General features: G+C 46.0%; 6 protein-coding genes across 6 annotated transcripts; 4 read left to right on the top strand and 2 right to left on the bottom strand.

The window, feature by feature from the left end:
- Positions 1-8,291: 8,291 nt before the first annotated feature.
- Positions 8,292-8,931, top strand: JR316_0012112 (uncharacterized protein; the record flags this gene model as incomplete). Its single annotated transcript, XM_047897749.1, has 5 exons — positions 8,292-8,302; positions 8,371-8,395; positions 8,461-8,546; positions 8,607-8,702; positions 8,760-8,931. 5 exons carry the CDS (start codon positions 8,292-8,294, stop codon positions 8,929-8,931), a joined length of 390 nt encoding a protein of 129 aa, XP_047742638.1.
- Positions 8,932-10,481: 1,550 nt separating this feature from the next.
- On the top strand, positions 10,482-11,628 carry JR316_0012111 (uncharacterized protein; the record flags this gene model as incomplete). Its single annotated transcript, XM_047897748.1, has 4 exons — positions 10,482-10,571; positions 10,629-10,735; positions 10,789-11,286; positions 11,358-11,628. 4 exons carry the CDS (start codon positions 10,482-10,484, stop codon positions 11,626-11,628), a joined length of 966 nt encoding a protein of 321 aa, XP_047742637.1.
- A 61-nt stretch (positions 11,629-11,689) lies between these two features.
- On the bottom strand, positions 11,690-13,905 carry JR316_0012110 (uncharacterized protein; the record flags this gene model as incomplete). The annotated part of the gene is made up of 4 exons (XM_047897747.1): positions 11,690-11,738; positions 11,793-12,127; positions 12,183-13,346; positions 13,648-13,905. The coding sequence occupies 4 exons, from the start codon at positions 13,903-13,905 to the stop codon at positions 11,690-11,692; spliced, it is 1,806 nt and encodes a 601-aa protein (XP_047742636.1).
- Positions 13,906-15,071: 1,166 nt separating this feature from the next.
- On the top strand, positions 15,072-15,428 carry JR316_0012109 (uncharacterized protein; the record flags this gene model as incomplete). The annotated part of the gene is made up of 1 exon (XM_047897746.1): positions 15,072-15,428. One exon carries the CDS (start codon positions 15,072-15,074, stop codon positions 15,426-15,428), a length of 357 nt encoding a protein of 118 aa, XP_047742635.1.
- A 2,063-nt stretch (positions 15,429-17,491) lies between these two features.
- JR316_0012108 (uncharacterized protein) lies at positions 17,492-19,686 on the top strand (the record flags this gene model as incomplete). The annotated part of the gene is made up of 5 exons (XM_047897745.1): positions 17,492-17,752; positions 17,819-17,912; positions 17,963-18,199; positions 18,252-18,755; positions 19,172-19,686. The coding sequence occupies 5 exons, from the start codon at positions 17,492-17,494 to the stop codon at positions 19,684-19,686; spliced, it is 1,611 nt and encodes a 536-aa protein (XP_047742634.1).
- Positions 19,687-20,660: 974 nt separating this feature from the next.
- On the bottom strand, positions 20,661-22,037 carry JR316_0012107 (uncharacterized protein; the record flags this gene model as incomplete). The annotated part of the gene is made up of 1 exon (XM_047897744.1): positions 20,661-22,037. The coding sequence occupies one exon, from the start codon at positions 22,035-22,037 to the stop codon at positions 20,661-20,663; it is 1,377 nt and encodes a 458-aa protein (XP_047742633.1).

The raw sequence follows: 22,037 nt of genomic DNA, 5'->3' as shown, positions 1-22,037 counted from the left end.
ACCGGCTTCATGCCTCCCACCTATTCGCCCTAATACAGATCCACGTTGTAATTTACTGTCTTCCTATGATAATTCTTTTTCTCATTCAAGAGTGTCAACCCCGCTTGTGCTGCAATCCTAGTCTTTTTTCCTCCATGATTATCCTGACCGCACCTTTGTCTTGTCACTTCTTAACATCGTTGAGCATGGCGCAGATATTGGATTTGTCGGGCCCAACATGGAGCACTCATGCTCTAACTTGTGCTCCGCATTTGAAGACTCAGCTTTCATGGACGCTGCGGTTGCTAAGCTGGTGGATAATGCTCAAGTTCACGGCCCGTTCCCGACACCTCCACTGCTGGACTTTTTCTGCTCTCCGTTAGGCGCCGTCTCCAAGAAACACAACCCTGGTAAGCGCCGATTAATCAATCACTTGTCTTATCCATCGGGATCTTCAATCAATGACGGCATTGCGGACTCTGAGGCACATATCCATTACGACATGTTTGAGCGCGCAGTGGAAGATCTTACACGCTCTGGTCCAGGCTCTTTTATGGCAAAATTAGACTTGAAAGATGCTTTCCGCCATGTACCCATCCGCCCTGCCAACTGGCATCACTTGGGTTTTTCTTGGAAGGGTCTTTTCTACTATTGCACGGTGCTCACTTTTGGCTTGCGCTCTGCGCCCTACATTTTCAATCTTTTTGCAGAGGCACTACACTGGATTATCCAGCGCCATATACCTGCTCAATTGTGTCATTACTTGGACAACTTTTTTCTTAATTTTGGTAGCTCTATGCCTAGGTCGCTATGCCTTCAGGCGGTGGAGTGGGTCATGGGCCTCGGTTGCTGTCTTGGCTTGGAGTTTCAGGACGCAAAAACCATGTGGCTGTCTACATTGATTGAATTTCTTGGGATTGAACTCAACTCATTGCTCATGGAAGCCTGCCTTCCACCCGTCAAACTTGCCTTTCTCCGCGACTTACTTTGCTCTTGGAGTACAAAGACTCTTGCTACACTTCGGGAAGTTCAGGAGTTGGTAGGATTCCTGCAATTTGCTTCGCAAGTCATTCCTTATTCGCGCACATTTATTCGCCGCATTATCGATTTCTCTATGAAATTCTCTTCACCATTTCAGCAACGCCATGTGTCACGAGGGGTGCGAGCCAACCTGCACTGGTGGACTGTTTTTTGCATGCCTTGGAACGGCATACACATTCTGCAACCGCCCCACCCTAGTGTGTCTATTTACACAGACGCCAGTGGGACTAAGGGTATGGGGGGGCATTTTGAGGACCTTTGGTTTTCTGCTCGCTGTCCTCGTCATTTCCGCGGGCGCGATATTCAATTTAAGGAGGCTTTAGCAGTGCTTCACGCAATCCTCCGTTGGGGCGACCTCTGGTTTGGTTGTCATGTCATTTTTCACGTCGACAATGAGGCTATTGTGGAATGGCTTTCTTTGGGAACTGGGCGGTCAATTCCCGCTATGTCCACCGTGCGGATGATTTTCATGTTGGCGGCACACTTAAATTTCTCTTTTTCTTGTGTCTGGATTCTGACCAGTGCCAATGCTATTGCTGACGCTGCTTCTTGTTTTCAGTACAGCCGTCTCTTCCTTCTGCGGCCGACACTCGAAAGAAGCTCCTCATCAATGAAGTCCCAGATCACTGGTATAAAGCGCACTCTGAGTTCTCTCGTAGAGCCGCGTTCTACCTCTGGCACGGCCTCGCTGCCAGCACTCGCAAAACCTATTCATCAGCCCAAAAAAGTTATCTTGACTTTGTCACCCTCAACCCAAAATACCAAGCAAAGCCCGGTGTATTCCTCCCCGCCAATCCCATTGCCATCGCCGAATGGATGGCCTCCCTTGCAGATAGAGGGCTCAAGTATACAATAATTAAATCCTACTTGTCCGGTGTTCGTTCCTTGCATGTTGACGCTGGACTCTCCCCCAAATGCATTACTTCGCCCACTACACAGCACGTCTTTCGTGGAATCAAAATGGTCTACGGCGACCATCGTGTCCCCAAGCTCCCTATCACCCTCAGCATTCTTCAGCGACTCTCCTCTGCTGCTGGAAACCTTGCCTTCCTCGACAATTTGAACTTTGACGCTGCTATTAAACTTACATGGGCGGGTTTCTTGCGTTGCGGAGAGTTTACAGTCCCAAATAATACCAAATTCAACCCTGTTACTCATCTCTCCCGATCCTCCGTCGAGTTTGTCCCTTCCATCAATAACCCTACCCACCTCTGTCTTACTCTCCCTGCATCCAAGACTAACCCCTTCCGTTCTGGTGTTACGATACTCATTGCACGGGCGCCTAGCGGCTCTCTTACGTGTCCTATGACAGCTCTTAGAGCACTATTCCTTGCAGACCCACGTGCACCCACAGCCCCACTCTTTGCGGATGCTTCTGGCACACTATTGTCACGGCAGGTTTTCATTTCCACCCTTAAAAACCGCCTGGCTGCTGTTGGGGTCAATGAGTCCAAGTATTCGGGTCATAGCTTTCGGTGCGGCGCTGCTACTTCCGCCGCCTGCGCAGGATACTCGGATTTTGAGATTCAACTTTTGGGCCGCTGGCGCAGCGACTGTTACAAACTGTACATCGACACCCCTCCAGACCGCACACTCCATCTTTCTTTTTGTCTCCATTTGGCCCTTGTGCCTTCTCCAGTTCCCGATCCGCTGGCTCTCCCCTGGGCTATCCCGGTGGCTTGAGCCTGGGCACACACCCTTGCCGAGACTTCACGTGTCGGTCTGGCTGTCCCCACGCGAAAGAGATGTGGCAACAAAAATATTACATTTTTGCACCCAAACTTCACGTGTGACTTCCACTACACTAGGACTGGACTCACCATAGATGAGGAGATCAAACTCATTTGATCCGGGTCTATGAGAGGGAAGGATCTCTTGCGTTGCGTGTGGCACGTTGATCAGATTAGATTTCGCCTCGCAGCTTTTCAAAGGCCTTTGTTCTCCAGCTTGTATATAGATCTCGTTTTCTCTTCATGTCTTCACATCTCTCTTCTTACTCACACAGCTCGTTAGGTTCATTAGACTTCGTTTTATATCTCTCTTCTTACTCACACAGCTCGTTAGGCTCTGCCTAGAGCTTGTTTTTTGCTTCCCCACCCTTACCACTTCCCATTTCTTTTTTGTTCTTTCTTTGCTTGTGTCTTGTTTTTTTCATTCTCGTTTTTTACTCAGTTTACTTTGTATATACACTCACCTGTTCCGGCTTGAGCCTGGGCACACACCCTTGCCGAGACTTCACGTGTCAGTCTGGGTGTCCCCACGCAAAAGAGATGTGGCGACAAAAATATTACATTTTTGCACCCAAACTTCGCGTGTGACTTCCACTACGCCAGGACTAGACTCACCATAGATCCATTATGGCACTTTGGCACACTCTCATGGAGTTAAAGCTCCGACTGTCCTGCGCAACAAGTGTCTTGCTATTACCATTCTGTAGGGTAAGGTACCAACAAGTTTTGGGTTAAGTGTTATATGATGACACCCATCTGGTGCTTTTACAAGCTCCCCATTGGTGATACAGCTTGTGCACCATCTCCGACAGCCCTGGGACTATATGAAAACTGCATATATTGTGGGAAAAAGATCAATCAGACATCTTTGCCTGTATATTGCACGTCTGTGAAGCTAAGCATGTATAAATAAGATTATAAAGTCATGATAAGACAGTGATTAATGAATAAAAGTGTAATTACTGACCAATAGTACTTCATAAATAGCTGTACAGGAAAACGACCCTTGTATTGAAATTCCAACTCTAAGTTATGCCTTCAGTCGGAGCTTTAACTCCATGAGCACTGCAGGCGCCGACCACTGTAAGTTGAACATACAGCAGTAAACTTACATGTCTTATGTAAGTTTAGGTGTATGTTCAACTTACAGCACATGTGTTGAGAAAACAAACATTTAACAAAGACATATTGTATTTGGTGGCTGTATGCCGACCAAACACAATTACTGTAAGTGGCCTGTAAATAGAATAAACACCTAAATTACACAAATTGTCTTTGTCCGGTGTTAGTACAACATACACATTTTCTGTAAGTTGTACAAACAGCACTTACTGTAAGTAAAAATTACACACAAAGAAAACAATTTCTGGATGTTATACTTACACCATTAAATGAATTGAAAAACTTGTGTAAGTCTAACATACACAAATTGTTTTCTTTGTGTGTAATTTTTACTTACAGTAAGTGCTGTTTGTACAACTTACAGAAAATGTGTATGTTGTACTAACACCGGACAAAGATAATTTGTGTAATTTAGGTGTTTATTCTATTTACAGGCTACTTACAGTAATTGTGTTTGGTCGGCATACAGCCACCAAACACAATATGTCTTTGTTAAATGTTTGTTTTCCTGACACATGTGCTGTAAGTTGAACATACACCTAAACTTACATAAGACATGTAAGTTTACTGCTGTATGTTCAACTTACAGCGGTCGGCGCCCGCAGTGTGAGAGAGTGCCAAAGTGCCATAATGGATCAATTTACATAATCACGGCAATTGCGGCTGGCCACTTTGGGTGAGAATTAACAATGTTTTCCGCGCATTACAAGGTTTGTTCAGCGCACAAAATGTATTTACGTGCAGGTAATTTACACATGAAGTATAATTTGGGGTAGAAATAATGTACTCGGGCTTGTAATATATGTCTGACATATGTTTCCGCACAGCAAATTGTGTTCACAGAATCTTCAAACTACCCCAGAAAGCAATCTGCGCACCAAAAAAATGTTTCCGCGCACAATTTTTTTTATTCTTGACGGACTTCTCAAAAATAAGCAAATTATATTTACGGGGAATATTTCCCCACTTGGGCAGCCATAAACCAGTATGGTCAACTGAGGGTTTCCATCTCTGCACTATGGCTGTCCGTTTGCACATTTAATACCAATCAATAAACTTTTTGTTCCATACATAGAAGTCTCAATTCTACACAATTCCATATACACACTCTGATGTCCTGGATATAGAGAGATGGTTTCCGAACATATAAATCCAGTATCCATATATTCATAGGTTGCATCCTCAGATGCAACTTTGAGTGCCATACATATAGTTTTGGTGCCCACATATACAAATTACAATCCCTTACATAGAGAAAACACTCCCTTTTATACATATTTTGTTGCCTTACTTATATCTGAAGGTTCCCCGTATGATTGTTCTTACCTTTCTTCATCCCGAAGATATATAGTCATTTTTCGGCATTCTGTCTATGCCGTGCATGCCTAGACATCGTGAGAATCGGCAAATCTTGGCAAATGTGGACACAAATTACAGTTCATTGCCTGTATGCCTATCGACACACGCTGATTGAACATTAAAAAGATGCACATTTATCCAATTAATCAGTAAATATATTCCTGTGTAGGCTGATTACAGAAGTAGGTTGTCTTCATAGTTTGAGACGAGTGCTTTGACCAGCCCAGTCACCGTGCTAAGGCTTAAAAAGGCCTAAGTTGAGGTTGCAGACAGAAAATTGCATTCTATATCTTCGGACAAAAGTTGAGGTACATGCGGAGAGGGTCACAAACTATGGTACTGAGTTTTTTTATGTATGGATAGCATACCCTTATGTGTGCAGCTCCCATTCAAACTGAAGGGCATGCAAATACAATGACCGGGATAATTTCCTCTATGCTCGGAAATTATCTCTCTATAACCGGGACACCAAGGTATGTAGTTGGGTTCAAGAAAAATTGTGATTTATATGTATGGGGAAAGAAGTTTATACTTTGGTATTAAATGTGCAAACGGACAGCCATACTGCACCAAGGTTGCACCAAATTCAGACCACAGGCCTATGGCTGTTCGTTTGCACATTTAATACCAATCATTAATCTTTATGTCCCATACTTAGAAGTCTTGGACTAAGTCTTCCGATAAGTATATCTTATGGTGTCCGAAGATAGAAAAATTGCTTCCAATCATAAAGATCCCATATCCACACATTTGTATATTGTAACCTTAGGTACAACTTTGAGTACCATACATATAGTTTTGGAGCCCACATATATATATTAGAATCCCTTACATAGAAAACTCATACCCTTTCATACATTTTTTGCTCCCCCACATATATCTACTGGTTCCGGCAATTTTAGATTTTACCTGTCGTCGTCCCGAAGATATACAGGCGATTTTCGGCATTTTTTTATGCCGAGGCAAGCTTGCCTTCGTGCGAATTCGACAAATATCGGCAATCAGCCAAACAAATCACAGCACATTGCTGTTTTTTCACCTTGACACTGGCAGAGTAAGCACTGACAAAGTTTCAAATACTAACCGATTGTGAATGCTACAATGTAAGCTGAATACAGCATTATTTCGTGTTTTTTCTGAGCCAAGCGCTGTGATGACAGCTAGTAGCGGATGTGTTAAGCTTGGTTAAGGTTAAATACACCTGAAAATGAGGTTATAGGTAGTCAATCTATTCAGTGTCAGCTATACGCACAGGTTTGGTGTTTTTTTTGTCAATCGTGAAATTTTAAATCCATATTGTGAACTTAAAACACTCGCCTAGCTGCTCCACGAGTAGCTATCCACCCCAAAGCGGGGTACCAACATAATTCCCACACGGATTCGGCAGTGACGGCACGCAAGATGGTCATCTCAACGACTCTATATCTTCGGAAAAAATGTTAGATATATGGGGAGGTGGTTTCAAAGTATGGTATAAGATTTCCTATGTAGGGGATAGATGCATATATGTCCGTACCTTTCATTAAAGCTGAAGGTCCTGTAAATACAATGATTGGGATGATTTCCTCTATCTTCGGAAGCTAGTTCTCTATGATCGGGACACCAATATATATAATCCGCATTGTGTAAAAATGTCCTTTATATGTATGGGACAAAAAGATTAATGATTGGTATTAAATGTGCAAACGGACAGCCATACAGGCCGGGTAATTGTCGTCAATAGTCATAGTCACTCAGCGCCATATCGAAAGGCTACCATACACGAACAGACTATCTTGGAATTTGTCAAGATGTTTACGTTTACGGAAGTGGAAGGAATTGTGTATACCAATTCAGAGGAGCCAGGCGTTTATGCATCAGCCTTTGTTCACGTCCCAGTCACCTTGACTCGTCTTTCTTCTTTTACTGCCTACCTGGGATCCCCTGGAAACTGCCGATGGTTGTTAAACCATATGTGCTGCCCAGCGCTCGACACACTCGACTTGACACTAGGGGTTGGAATCGGAAGTGGTCCCCATATGTCCAGCATCGGCGCGTTCATAGCCCATAGAGCACAAAAGCTCAGAGTGCTGAAATTGTCGTGTTTTGATGTGAACGAGGGGGATTTGATGGATTTGCTTAAAATAGGCGGACATTGTTTGGAGGAGTTTCGATTGACGCACCGTGGATCAAGTTCATCAAACGCATTCATTTCCAACGCTACGCTGAAGAGGCTGAAGCTAGACAGTCGACAGACCTGCATTCTCAGAAACTTGTCGGTGTTTTTTTACAAAGGACGCACGAAGGACCTTGACCTGCGCCACATTGCGGAAACACTTGGCAGCCGTACAATGTAAGAGTTCACCTTGATTTCCACATCGACAAGGTGGTAGAAGATCAGGCTTCTTTGGATCAAATAAAGCAACTAGCGCACCAAAATCAAATCTCTCGTTTACATATCGAGGTCCACAAAAGAGTCATTGTCGAGAGCGACAAGTAGAATAGATTTTAATTTATTCAAGTTGTAAATTATTGAAGTGCTAAATATCAGAGCTCAATATATGTACCCGTTGGACCAGTTTATCAGTGCTCCAGGGGTCTGGTTGTCACCGTCCTAACCTAACCTAACCGTGTCCGTTTCTTAAAAAGAAATACCAGACTCACGTGAAAAGCACCAGAGGTGAAAGGAACCTGATGCAGAGGCAGCAGGACACTGCCTTTCTACCTTTTTTATTCTCTTGTCGTGTCAAGCCATTTCGAGAGTACTAATACCGAAGCTAGGTGGGGCAGGGGAAGAAAACTCCAACATACCACCGCCTTTTTACTGGTGGCGCACAGCCATAGCCACATATTCCCACGGTCTACAAGCCTACATCCACGACACCGCCCGCTTAAGCTTGGACCGCGCCCATCAACATCAGCAAATCTTTGGACCTCTTTCCCATTGTAATATCTTATTATCGAACCTTCACGACAACTCGACCCCTCCTTTCGTTTTCTATTCGATCCATCCGAAACATACAGGCTACGGTACGACCAACCACAACTTTTCAATTTGGAACCTTATTCATAGTTCAAACTATGGCTAGTTGGTATGTGGATTCTGTGATTGGGCACGAACTTTTGCTGGGGATACGACTCTGACGTGAGCTTTTAATAGGGTAGACTTTTTTTCTCTCATCGCGGTGCGCTCCCGCTTCCGTTCATACCATCAGCCCAAACCCACTGCTTACTTCTCCCACAATGCTAGACAATCACAGTATTCGGAGGCGTGATATACGGGATACTCTACGTGGTCAAGTCTATCAATGAAGGATTATCATCGACGCAAGCTTCGTGAGTGGCGTCAATATGTTTCTCTAGAGCGGACACTAACTCGTCGCGGTCTGGATGCAGATTGAAGTCAAAGGGGCTAGACGTGTCGAGTACGGGTGTCTCTGTGAAGACTTCGAAGCGATTTGGGAGGGAGGACTATGTTGATGCGACACAGCGGTGCGTCTTCTTTTCCTGACGTGTTGTTTACACCTTCCTTACATGCAACGACTGCAGTGGTATCGTAAAGGCCATGGGTGCATCCTCTTTCCGCAGGGCCGACTCGTCTACTACTTCATCTGCTACATCACCTCCACAAATAAATCGCACAGACTCTTCTGCCAGCCTCAAAAGCTCAGCAAGTAATGAGGAAAAGAAGAAAAAGAAAAGCCTGTTTGGCAAGAAGTAGGAACGTATGAACTCTTGTTTCAGTTGTCCGACGCTGCTCTCTCTTTCGTTTGTGCTGCTCAACCTTTCTTATTCCGCGCTCATGAAACAAAAAAATTTGCGTGAGATGTACACGACATGCCAGCGGCGCCTTTATCGGTTGGCTGGCCAATCCCTCTCTTTTTCACCCATCCTCTCCTTTCTGAATTATTTCTGCCAGTTATCCTCGTATCCCTGTAACGGACATGTTCTGTAGAAGTATGTTTTTGATAATTTTTGCTCTTGTGCCATATTTATTACAATTATATTATTTCCACGTTGTTTTGTTGCCAGGAGATGTGTCGGCTCTAACGGATTCCCGTGTTATGCTTCAAGGCGTTCATTCATGAAATCATGATCTCCACAGTAACGGTGATCTGATTCGGAAGATCACCATAGTTGGGTCCTTCGATTCTCCAAAACAGTGAGGCCCAATCTGAATATCTTCATTCAGGTTCCTTCTCGCGTTTCTACAAAATTACCTTTTTGGGCTAGTGATTCATCTCACAGCAGTCTCGAATGATGTAGAAGTGCTTTTCTGGACATCCATCGTTGAGGTTCCCAAATCGATAACCAATGACCATGCCATTCACTGAGCTGTTCTTGGTATGCTTGAACTTCGATAGGTTGTTAGAAAGCATCCACCATCTTCCAGTTCTGACCCAGTTTACTCATACTCCCTCCAGGATGCAATTTTATTCATGTTCAATACCATGATAAGGTGTATGGTATCAAAGGTCTCACCCATTCTCTTTCGTGTTTCTGTGAGGGCAATGTCTAGGTATTGTCTCTACCCCCACGGGATGTGCCCGTTCATGGGGCTTCTTGGACTAATTTTTGTCTACATTGGCACGGTGACTGTCCCGCCAATTTTGACATCTTCCGGTTCCGTCTGTCTGCATCTGTACTTTTGGTGCACTTTGAGCCAATAGTTTCAGTCCAAAATATGACTGTATCAGGGAAGGTCAGCGTCTTTTCATTTCTATCTGTTATAGTGCCCAAATAAGCCCAACTTGTTCTGCCCATCCAAATCACGATCCTGATCATCAGCTCATCTGCCGAGTGCTGCAACGTGGCTGAGGAACTTGGATCTCTTTATATAGCCGTCTGGCAATCCTACTCTATTGGTAAGTAATGGCAGTATCTCGTGAATCTGATTCTGATAACAACGTTTCAAGACGGAAGGCTGGCATAGAGAAACTGTATCCTTTCATTCTGCCATTAATAATTTGACGCACTGATTCTTTAACTAGGAATAATGTTGAAACCAGTGTCACAACGTAGTCTTCTCCCGTTCTCGACTGAGATAAAGTTATAAATAGCACGCAGCGGAAGTGCTGCGAAACGCAAGCTTCAAATACCGTGAAGCCTGATGAAGCATAGCATGCTTGTTCTATGAACTGCTGTTGGCGACAAGGGATCGAGGGATTGAAAGGCAAGCGTGGGAGGAGTGATGCCCGGGATCAGAACAGACATTATATAAGATGAGCATTCCGTACATCAAAGTTTTCATCCATACCCCTGGGTAAGACCATGCCCCCTTCATTGCAAGCCTCGTCTACGGGGGCGGGTGAGGCAATTAATGTCAATTTTACACCTTTTTTTGCTGTCGGTGCTTTGGCGGTGAGTCTGCCTTAATTGCATATCATAGATGCCTCGGTGGTGATGTTCAAAGTCTAGGTAGTGATTTGGGACATGTTGAGCGAGATTAGGGGAGATAATTATCTCTTTAGCTCCAAGCTACTGCAGAGAGTGGGAATGAAGAGATTCGCCTACTTTCTGGCTAGGTTTGTTCTTCTCTGACTCGAAATTATCACAAAAGTGATATGTCAAATAATAGATTGTCCGTCCTGTCCTACCTTATGACCGATGCTATCTTTCAGATAATCCCACAGCCTGCAACAGCTTGTGGCCAGATACAAACTGTACAAGCAATCTTGTTTGTCGTAGCTACAGCCTTCACGCACCTTCTCGTCTTTCTCCGCATTCTCTGCGCATTCCAGTACGACAGATATACCGGTTGGTTATTCGGGCTGTTGTGGGCGCTAGTGGTTGCCGGATCGACGACCATAATTTATGGGACCTCGCTCGTAGCCCCCGGATCACCAGTAACAGCATGCAATCTACTTATCAATCAGAGGATTGAGCCATATGTAGCAGCAGCGATGCTGGGTCCGATGCTGTACTTATGCCTGGCGTACATGTTTATCTCGGGGAGACTCGTCGTGGACGTGAGGATGGACCTAAGTATGGAGCATGGTATGAAGGAGCTTCTGATGGGGATGTTCGTGCCAATATTTGGGAAAGGACTGCTGGGTGAAGGACAGGCTTTCTATTTGTGAGTAAATTTAAACTTAAACATTTAGAGAAGGTGACGCCGATTGATTTGTTGCCATTCCATGACCGTAGAATCTCAGTCATCGTTCAACTCGTAGCCTTCATCTTTTTTCTCTCAGGTGGGACGCCGGGCGCAAGATTTATTATGTTCGACTCGAGCGTTGCTATCACCAGCATTATGGCGTGTAAGGTGTATCGCGGAACCCTGTACAAGGAGATCAAAGAAGTTCTTGATCGGAAGAAATTGCATCAATTAGCACTTTCTATGAACATGGCATCACAGAGTACGTCGACATGCAACATTGGGGAGATCAGGGTCACGAAGACTGTAGAACAATTTTGAATCCGAGTTTCTGTGGCCTAACACATGCAAGATGTACGTTTAGAACTTGAGGATCATAATATCAGGTATCGCACATGTAGTTCACCGTACCATCGTCACTTATGTGGCTCCTGAAAAAATATCGAATTTAAGCATAAAGGTTTATACCATGCGACCCCTAATACATTTCAGTGGAAGCAAAAGCAGCTTGCATATCATAATAGTCTCGTAGACGAGTCCCTTCCACGTAGCTCAGTCGCTTCATCTCAAAACCAGCCGAGTTACTCCTACGAACGATTTCCCACCAGAATCTCTGCTCGGCCAGTGAGTTGTCCGACTGATCAGTCAAATTTTGTTTGAAAACCTCAACGTATTTTAACGAGGTTATGCCATTCGAAAACGCAAGTGCGACGGACTCTTCCGAGAATGCTGGGTTGGTGGTTATACTCGCATATTCCTGGACGGTTATGGAGAGGTAGGCTAACGGAATTGAGGATATGGCAATTGGAATATTATTACACTGTTGTTTAATCCATTAAAGTTCAAAGCTGGACACTTTTAAAAAAATCACTCACAATAAAATCCCAGTCCTCGTCCGAGCTGGAGTATATTGTAATTTGAAGATATCCTAGGTGGAAGAAATGTTGTCCAAATTCAGTCCACCATTCCAGAGGTTGTACCTTGCTTTGCTTGAAATGGATACTTTTGAGCTGCGGCGCAAGTCTTGGTAATGCGAATGGGAGGGCATCATCATCGTCATGACCATCCCAAGTGAACGACACAATCACGCGACGCACGCGTTCTCGGAAGGCATTGCATTTAAGGATAACCAAGATATCCTTATATCGCCCTCCGATGGACACTAGATTGGAAAGTGATATGTTTGCCGGCGGATCCGAGTGATAGTATCGATGCAAAAACAGGGAGAAACCAAGGTTGAGCGTCTGTATCGAGGGAAATGCGGCTGAAAGGGATTTTAAGGATGTTCTGCAGTTGTCGATTGTGAGGCTTCGAATGAAGGGGAAAACAACTGGAGTATTTTCGAAATAAGCAATCAAGTCAAGTGTGCCGAGGGTAAGGTCTGTCAAGCTGGCCCCATTGATTTTTGATAAAAATTGGCCCATCCCACGATCGACATGCACAATACTATCTACCTCGTCATCATCCTCATCTTCACCAACGAGTTCCAAGTAACGAAGGAAGCTGAAAGTCGTCGAAGAAAACACTGCACGACCAAAAGAGCGGGACGTTTCTGTCCATACTCCCCATAGCGTCAACGAGGTGAGTTTGTATAAACTTGATACAGCCTGGCCAAAGTTAGGTGCATGGGCGCAGATTTCGTCCGTGTTTCCTTTCACGGCGAATGATCGAAGGTTGTGCATAAGCTTCAGAGCACGACTGAGCATGGGCGCCCAAGTCGCTATGGGGTATGGCTCCTCTTCTGCCACGACCCAGTCCCCAGACTCATTCAAGATATGTGTATTGAATGCAAATGCCTCGTGAAGTTCAAGTTCAAATACGTACCCGCCAGGACCCAATGTATCCGCGCCGAGTTCAGATTGGTTTTCGATTACGAAGCTCAAGAAGCCAACGATTTGCTTGGGGCTTTCATCCAAACATACAGTTCGCAGTAGGTATGGCAGCGCAAATTTACGTAGAGATAAAGAAACACGGGACACCACGGAAATGGTGATACGCTCAACGAGCTCCTGAGGGCGTGGGAAACAATCCAACAACACCTACAAGACTCGCAGAACGCGTGTGTGAGCGAGCGTGCTCCACACGGCTTCTAGCCAAACAATAGCGAAACAAGACGAAGCGGCCACGCTAGCTTCGAATCACCGCAGAAGACGTGACGACGCGAGGGCGCGCGCGAGAGCGAGACGTATATCGTATCCGAGAGGGGAATCCAAAAGTTTTTTATTAATTGTGTACGTAGTTCTTAAGTACTACGGAGTCTTGGAATAGGAGTTTAGTCCCTGAGATCAGTGCTAGAATATTCTATGAAGGAAAAACATCTGTAAATAAAAGGAAAATAACAGAAATTGCATTAGCGTGCACGCGTTTCCGTGAGCATAGCGGCGCCGTGCTCATCAATGGTTGATGTTGGACAGAATTGGATGATACAATGAAGAACATCCTCAACAAGAGCAACCATATCTGGAGAAGCGGTTTTATCGAGGTGGATAAGCGCCTGAGATAGGGCTTATCGTAGTCTCGCAAGCCAGACCTTCTGAGGTGACCTGATTTTCTGGTCCCGATCCGATACCTCGGGTCAATGTTTGTACGACCAAACATCAACCGGAACACAACCGGATCGCGCGGACAAGGATCGGACTGCGAAAATCAAGGTCACCTCAGAAGGTCTGGGCAGAACTTGGACGATCTTGTCGAGGTGACAGTTTGTGACTGGGACTTAGCGAAATTCGAGACCGTCGGATCGACTGGGAGGGAGGGCCAAATGGACCTGGACCTGGACCTGAACTTAGACCGCACGTGGGTCTGGGAAAATTGGTCAGATTTTCCCAGAGGTCCAAGGCAAGGTGTTACCTTCACCCATCCGGCGTCGTTGCCGTTCAACTTGCACCACAGATGAGTATCTAGATGAGTCGAATTATTCAACAGCTTCCCCGATTTTTTAAAAATAAATTATCTCTGTATTCTGCCCTTATTTTCTTACTCTTCAATCTGACCTAAATCTGACACGAATTTGAGAGTAGTAATGGACATTATATGAAGATCTCTGCTATTACCTTCTTGTCTTCCAGCTAATTTATTAGAAATACATACTCTATATGATAAAAACCATCACTTAGTTCCATAATGTTCAATAAGTCTCAATACTAAAATTATTCCGAGTTCAGGCTGAGTTTTGGCTGTGAAGAACATATCTAGTCCATTGGAGGTTTACACAAAGTCCATACATGGGCCACCATGGGATTTTACAGTAACGATGGCCTAAGGCCACGGTCCACATTGGACCTGTGACCCAGTCGATCCGACTTTCTGCGAAATTCGCGAAAATTCGCAATTCTCACACATCCCCGCCTCCCTCAAAGTGGCCACAGTGCCAAAAAAAAGTATTTTTCAAGTATGTATTTTCAGAATGTACTCGTCACAATCTATTCAGATATATAGGCTATAAAATACATTTTTTTTTGACAAAAGGACTATGTACTAGGGGGAGGGGGAGGAGGAGGAGGAGGAGGAGGAGGAGGTGGTGGTGGTGGTTGAGATGTGTGGTGATATGGGTCATAGTATCCTCTTTGTGGTGTTATGAGAGACTGAGGATAGTAATAGTTGGGATAGTAGCCTAGATGTAGAAGGATGCTGTGGTGTAGAAAGCAAAGCTGGGTAATGGTAAATGGGACTCGAGTACACGAGAGAAGTGGCTGGACTGGGAATTGCTATTTGTGAAGTGACAGATGGCTGTTGTGGCTCGTTGACAAGAGCGTGACCTTGTGATGTTGACGTTCCCGCGAGCCACAGGACTGCACAACCTTACCGCAGGAGAAAAAAACCCGCTTGCCGAATACAACCTGTCTTTCAAGAAATTGCAGCTCCTTGAACAGATAGCTCATTCAGATACTCCACCGGCCGACCAAGATGTCAAAACCAAACCTGATACAATCGAAGACCCGGATCTAAATGCAATATTCAGCTCCAACTTGGAAGACATAGATGAAAGTGATTATACCACTTTACCTCGGTTGACAGAAGATGATGTTGCTTTTGATATGGATGAGATAGATGCCGAAGATGAGGAAGTAGACACAGATGAGTCGATTAGCAGTGACGAGGGCGATTTCGAGTCGGATTGAGCGTTGTGGAGTAAAATGTTATCGAATGACATACCTCGGTCCCTCTGAAATCCATGGATTTTGACCAAGTCTTTTGTGACATTGTGTGACTCGACAAGAAGTGCTTTGTTACGCCCAGCTGTTTCTGACGAAACCGAGCGGAGCTTGAAATGGCTGAGTCAGAAATGGCTGGGCACGAGCCTAGGCTTATCGGTCAGAAAAGACTAGTCTCGTTCCCAGCCGTTTTCGAGCACGATCTCACTTCGAGAGGCCCACTTGCGATGCCCGGCACCAATAGTCTGAGTTTAAAGTCGGAGGCAAAAAACAGGTAAAGTTTGATCGGGGAGATGTGCTCTACAACGTCTGGTGCATTTGCATCAGAGAAAAGATGCGGACTGCCTCATCAGTCACATCAGTCACACCATTGCTCTTCATTGCTTCTACAATAGTGTCCAGTCAAGGTAAGCCGTTTCGAGATAATTTCCTTTTCAACTAACTCAGTATGCAATCCGTATGTATAAAAAATACACTTTCATGCTTATTAGCATAAGGACACGTCTGTGAGTCCAAAAATGCATTTGTTAGCGATGAACTGCCACCAAGTTTAGAAGAAACCCACTCGCGATACTCGCGACGAGTGACATTTAACATCCTAAGAAAATTAGAAATTTGATTCGAGGTACACGACACCTTAATTAAAGTGGGTTACATTGACTTTATCATTGTAAGGCCAACTACATTGCAGAGAAAATGAGTGTCTGAGTAGAGTACATGATAATTTGCCACAAAAGAACCCTCCAAATAACCCTCCTGTGCAAGGTCTCTGAGATAATACACTGTCTTGACAAAGTATGGAGATCAGCCTGTTGAGCAACATACGTAACTCAGCACACTAGTTGACTTCAACAACACGTCAGCAGAGACACCTGAGGGCGGCGTGACAAAATAGTGACAAGTCCGCATCTTTTCTGATGCAAATGCACCAGATCTTCGAGAGCGGATCCTGGCAGCGGTTTTTCTCAGAAATTTTGACTCCGATTTCATTCTCCGCTGATCGCTCCCGAAGATCTGGAGCCGAGATTAAGAAAAGGCTGGACCATGGTAGTGTTGCCGCCAGAGTGCAGTCACTCTGCAGTGACTGTGACTGCACTCTGTTTTTTCATTCTCCGACACACTTCACAGCGCAACAAAGTCGCAGTGAAGTACTCTGCAAAGTGTGCCGTAAATTGCAGTTTCGGATAATCTAGACTAAATATGGAAGTATTACATGTATTTTTGTCGAATACATGAGAATGTTCGGGATACCTACTATATATGGAGGGTATTTATTGCACATGGCCTTTATCTATCTAGATAAGATTGCAATAAAATATTCAACAGCGCACGTGGTCCAGCTCTTTTGATCTTGTTGTCGACACACATTTCTGCTTGGTTTTCGCTGGATTTGTTGCGAAAAGTCAAACAAATTGCTACATTGAAGTGTATTGGACTATTAGTACACTGACTGAGCAAATACACATAGACAAAATGACTTCCAAAGCGCCAACCTTTCGTCGACCATTTTGTGAGGTCGAGACAGTGAATGACGTCACAATCACTTCACAGCACTTCACAGGGACTGTGATCACTGTGAAGCGTGTCACAGTCGCCCAAAAATGGCTTCACTGTCACTGCACTGCACTCTGGCGGCAACACTAGACCATGGTGCACGAGTTGTGCACGATTCAAGCGCCGCCTGAACCTATAAAACGCCAAAATGCCAAAAAAGGCAGCTCCAAAAAACGCGTGTTGTCACGCCAATGAACCGTGCTGTCACAGTTTCGGCGTGACATTTCTTCCTTTCATCTTGAACTGCAAAGTTAGTTTGTCGATCCCTTTCATCCATCTCTTCACCGATACAGATACGGATACGGATACGGAAGACCTTGCAGCAAAACACCCAGACTATCTCTTCTTCCCCTTCACACTCACCTTCTAGACCAAACCCTCCGTGCTCTCCTGTCTGACACCGACGATTTCGCTTTTGTTCATTCGTGCTTTCAACTCGAGAAAATAACCTTAATCCTCCGCCACCACATTTTAAAATGGGACGATCCACACCATCTCAGTCTCAAGCACGCGCAGGTCCCTCGCGCTACCGCGCATCCCGCGCCCCGCGCGCTTCACAGCCTTCACAATCGCAACGCCCAGGAAGAAGAGCACAGCCGCAGCAAGAAGAAGAGGACGACGATATGTATGAAAAAGATGACGATGATGACGAGGGAGATGATGATGGAGACGGCGATGAGGGAGGGGAGGGAGGAGATGGAGGTCCGATGGATGTAGACGAGCCGGACGACAATTCTGTACGTCCTTTTCTCTCTCAACTCAAACACCCAATCTTACTGCTTACCGACATCATGTACTAACAGGAACTCGCACGCAAAGCGCACGCGCTTGTCCGTCTCGCACTGTTCACGGAGTACAAGCGCGCCCCACTCAGGAGGGAGGAAATCAGTAAAAAAGGTGCATACCTGTCCTCACCCACAACAATTACATTTTTAATCAACCAATAGTCCTCGGCGGGACACCCCGCGCCTTTGCCTCCGTTTTTGCCCTCGCGCAAAAGAAGCTGCGTGATACATTCGGAATGGAGTTGGTGGAGCTTGCGACAAGAGCGGGGGTTGAGGCGATGGAGCGGGGTGATGGTGTGGATGTGGATAATGAAGGGGGTAAAGGAAAAGAGAAGGAAAAAGAGGGCAAGGGGAAGGGAAAAAAGAAAGGCGAGACGCAGGCTGGGCTCAAGAAGAAAGGTGTGTGTTTCTTGACCAACTTTAAGCAGCAAAAGACTCAATGAAAGCACAGCTCCAGCGTTGACAACGAAAAGTTACATCCTGCGCTCGGTGCTGCCTGCCATTCTCATCGAACACGCGGCTCAGACAGACGGGGAGCTTTACGAGGGAGAGGTGCGCGACATGCAAGCGATATTCCCTGTGCATGGGCGGAGGCGCCAGAACAACGGAGATGACGACGAGGACGGAGAAGAAGACGAGGAGGAAGGGAACGCACGTCGGGCCTCGGGGTCAGGTGGTGGTTCTCAGGCACAGCGGGCGAGGCCCAGCCAGCAAAAGAATCAGCGTAGGCGCATGCGGAACACCGTGCAATCTTCATCTGAGGACGAGGACGATGGCGGTGAAGGTGCAGATGGGTACCCCAACGGACATGGCCACGATAACGAGGCGCAGTCGCGAGCACCGAAAAACTACGGGAGCATCATTTCATGGAGCCGTGCAGACCAGCTAGGTGCTCTCGGGGTGCTGCACGTCATTCTTGCGCTGGTGCTTGCGCATGCACGTGTTCTAGATGACTGTGAGTATTCCTGTTTACTGGTTATATGCGCATTTGTTGCGCGTTTCATTCTCCGTGCACATCTCTTCCTCCCTGATGGAATGCATATATGCGCGTTCGTGGCCTTTCCAAGATGTGTTCCTCACATGCATTTCTTCCCTAATGGGCAAGATATATCTGGTAACTACCTGGTATATGCGCGTTGGTATTGCCATCGTCAGCAAGGATACACCTTGTATGTATACATACCCTGGAGGCTGGATATGTTGCGCATTTTTGCATTCCTCGAAATGCCGCGTCTGAGTGCCTCAATATATGCGCGTTGAATGTCCTCTCTGTCTTCTTCAACGGGTGGCTGGATATATGCCCTTTTTCCTATCTTTCCTCGCTCTCATCCTCTTATTGACTCCCTCCATCCCTCTTTTGTTCATCTACAGCGAAACTCCGGGCATATATGCGCATGCTGCGTATCCCATCCTCAGCCACCGCTCATCCAATCCCACTCACCACAACATCAACCTCACCCACACTTGGACTGTCCCTGGATGATTTCCTCACGCTGATGTTAAAACAAGGGTATTTGCATCGCGCCATTGTTGGCGCAGAGGGTGCTGGCGGTGCATCTAAGAAGGGGGGCGCGGGCGCAGGCAGAGGGGCAAAGAGAGTTAGAGGCGGTCAGGATGCGGGAGCGGGGGAGGTGCAATATGTATGGCGGTGGGGAGCAAGAGCGTTGGCGGAGATTGGGGAAGAACAGGTGGCGCGGTTTGTAGCGGAATTTATGGTTTCTGCGAATGCCGATGATGCCGATGTGGGCACCGGGGAGGATACCGATTCCGAGGAAGAGGGAGGAGGGGCACGGGGTGCTGAGAAGTCTAGAAAGAAGAAGCGCGAGGCGGTGGAGAAGATGTTTAAAGGCCTTGAGAAAGCTGCTGGGGGTTCATTTTTGTGCTAATTTCCGTTGCTTGTATGTCTTCCTACCTTTTACTTTCATTTTTCTGTTTCCGATTGTTGTCTGTGTTTTGTTTTATAATATAGGTCCACTTCCAAATGTTTTATGGTTGGTGGTATTTTAGCGCCGTCCGATGTTGTTTTGTTTGTACTTGTGTATATATGTGTTTGTGGCGTCTCGTTTTCCGGGCGCCTGGTTCCAAATTACAATTTGCCAATCTGTCTTCACATTGATCATCAGGTGGAGCAAAAAATCTGGTGTAAAAAGGAGCATGGCTCAGTGTCCTATGTCATTCATCGGATTATAATGGAAAAAATTCAAGCTGATACCCTCAACGGAATGTGGACCTACTCCTTCCAGTTCTTCCTCACTGTGGGTCCACAATGTCAACTCCATGGAGGCAGGCGCTTGGCAAGGGACTCCAAGTAAGTTACGAATGATTGACTGATTGACAGACTGATTGGTTGATTGATCAGTGATATCCCCATCCGCTTCAACAAGCTGGCGGTCCACATCTGAACTTGAGACGGGGTTTTTTGTGCATGGTTAAGTTGCAAAGCAGAGAACAGAATAAAACACGGTTATGGCTTCTCTCAAAGATGGTGGAATATTTCATGATCCTTGAACTTCGAACTTTGCTATGTAACTGATGTTTGTATCCTCAACTTCTCGTTCGGGGAGCAAATTATGGCACCCATACATTTCATATGCACGTCGAGCGCTGTTTGTACATACATAAATCCACCAGCCACGTGTGTCATCAAGTCATGATGTTTAAATATGTCTAGCAATGTCAGATGCAGTGGAGAATCAGGTAGATATTGTTGATATATAGAGGTACATTGTAATAGACAGCGATGCGTGAGTATTATACAAATTGGTGGATACACCGTGATACTATGATGATATAGAATGCTAGATATAAAAAAATGCTGTGTGTGTGTCTCTGTGTCTATGGAATGCGTGGTATACAGTTACTAGGAGTCATACTCTCCCCATAAAATATAATTATCCTTGAGGCGAGGATCGAGACTACGGCGAAGTTCATGGCTAAAAGTAGGTGAAACGACGCGTCGCATGTGATCCTGATCCAATCCCGCAAAGTAGTCTCGTACAACACCGCGTCGTCGAAGTTCCGCTCGCCTCTCCGCTTTCCTATAAAACTTGTATCGAACGATAACATTGGCAATAAATCGGATATGTCGGTCGAGGAGAATCTCGGGTAACCGGTCACAATCGCGTGTCTCCTGGTAGTGGAACACCTTCAAATGCGTGAGTGTGCATCCAGAGCGCTCGATCAGCGGAACGAGCCTGTCATATAACAGGTTCAAAGACGCGTTTTCGACCTCGAGGACCCGGAGATTTGGCAGCGAGAAGCATTCCAGCGCCTTTGCTTGGAGGTGGCATCCCTTCAAAACCAGCTTCTCCAGGCACGGCCGGGACATTCGTTCTCTGCGCAGCTCACTGGCCCTGGGGGCTTTATACGTGGGCCTTAGTCCTTCTAGACATATGGCCTGTGTAAATTCCATAAATTTTAGAATAGCTATAACCTCAGAGCATTGTATTTCGTTTCTCTCGAGTTTGAACGTCTGAAGGCGTAGACCTAGTGTGTCAGATACCTCGAATCCGCCGTAGTGTGAAACCAGGTGAAGGTGTCGAAGGCTGTTGAGCTCCGCGAACATGGCATTCAAGTGGATATTAACAGAGACCCTGTTTGCTCCGGTACCCTCGATGACGATAGACAGCGTGTGCAGGTTAACGAGCATCGCGGCGCCAGCAGCGGAAAGCACTGTATTTTCAAAGTGTTTAAAAAGATCACGTTGGGTGAACCGTAGCGCAAGACTCCCGATGCGCGAGCTGAGTTGGGGTTGGATGCACCGGTTGATCTGCACCGCCATCTCCGCGCAAAAGCACACGAACGACAGAGCTACGAACGGCTGGTCCTTGCTCCAGCAGTACAGGTGAGGGTTGATTATCACAGAAAGCGGTCGAGTGTCGCCGGAGTACGCAGTGCATTTATCCTCCCGTTTCGCCCGGAGAGACTGGCCAGCCAGGACACGACCAGGATCAGATACCAGTAGAGTCGGCTCTAGAAATAAAGTCGTCCACAATGTAGAGTCGGAGCCTGCTATGTGAAACCAGCGGACGCAGACGCGGCGCACGACGTCGAGAATCGGGTGCCTCCTTGGCCGATAGTTCGGCCACCGCACCGAATTGATGCAGTCGAAGTCGTAGGTGTCCGCTACGATGCGAAATATCTTTACAAGAATCTCGACAGGAATGAGAGAGATGGGAGAAGGGTTGGGTTTGATGGCCAGTGTGGCTGGAGGGCCGATCACTGGTATTTCAGTCAT

Source organism: Psilocybe cubensis, chromosome 12 (assembly GCF_017499595.1).
Source record: "Psilocybe cubensis strain MGC-MH-2018 chromosome 12, whole genome shotgun sequence".
In the NCBI taxonomy this organism is placed as follows: domain Eukaryota; kingdom Fungi; phylum Basidiomycota; class Agaricomycetes; order Agaricales; family Agrocybaceae; genus Psilocybe; species Psilocybe cubensis.
Note: the sequence above shows the minus strand (reverse complement) of the source record. Positions and strands in the feature narration are given on the sequence as shown.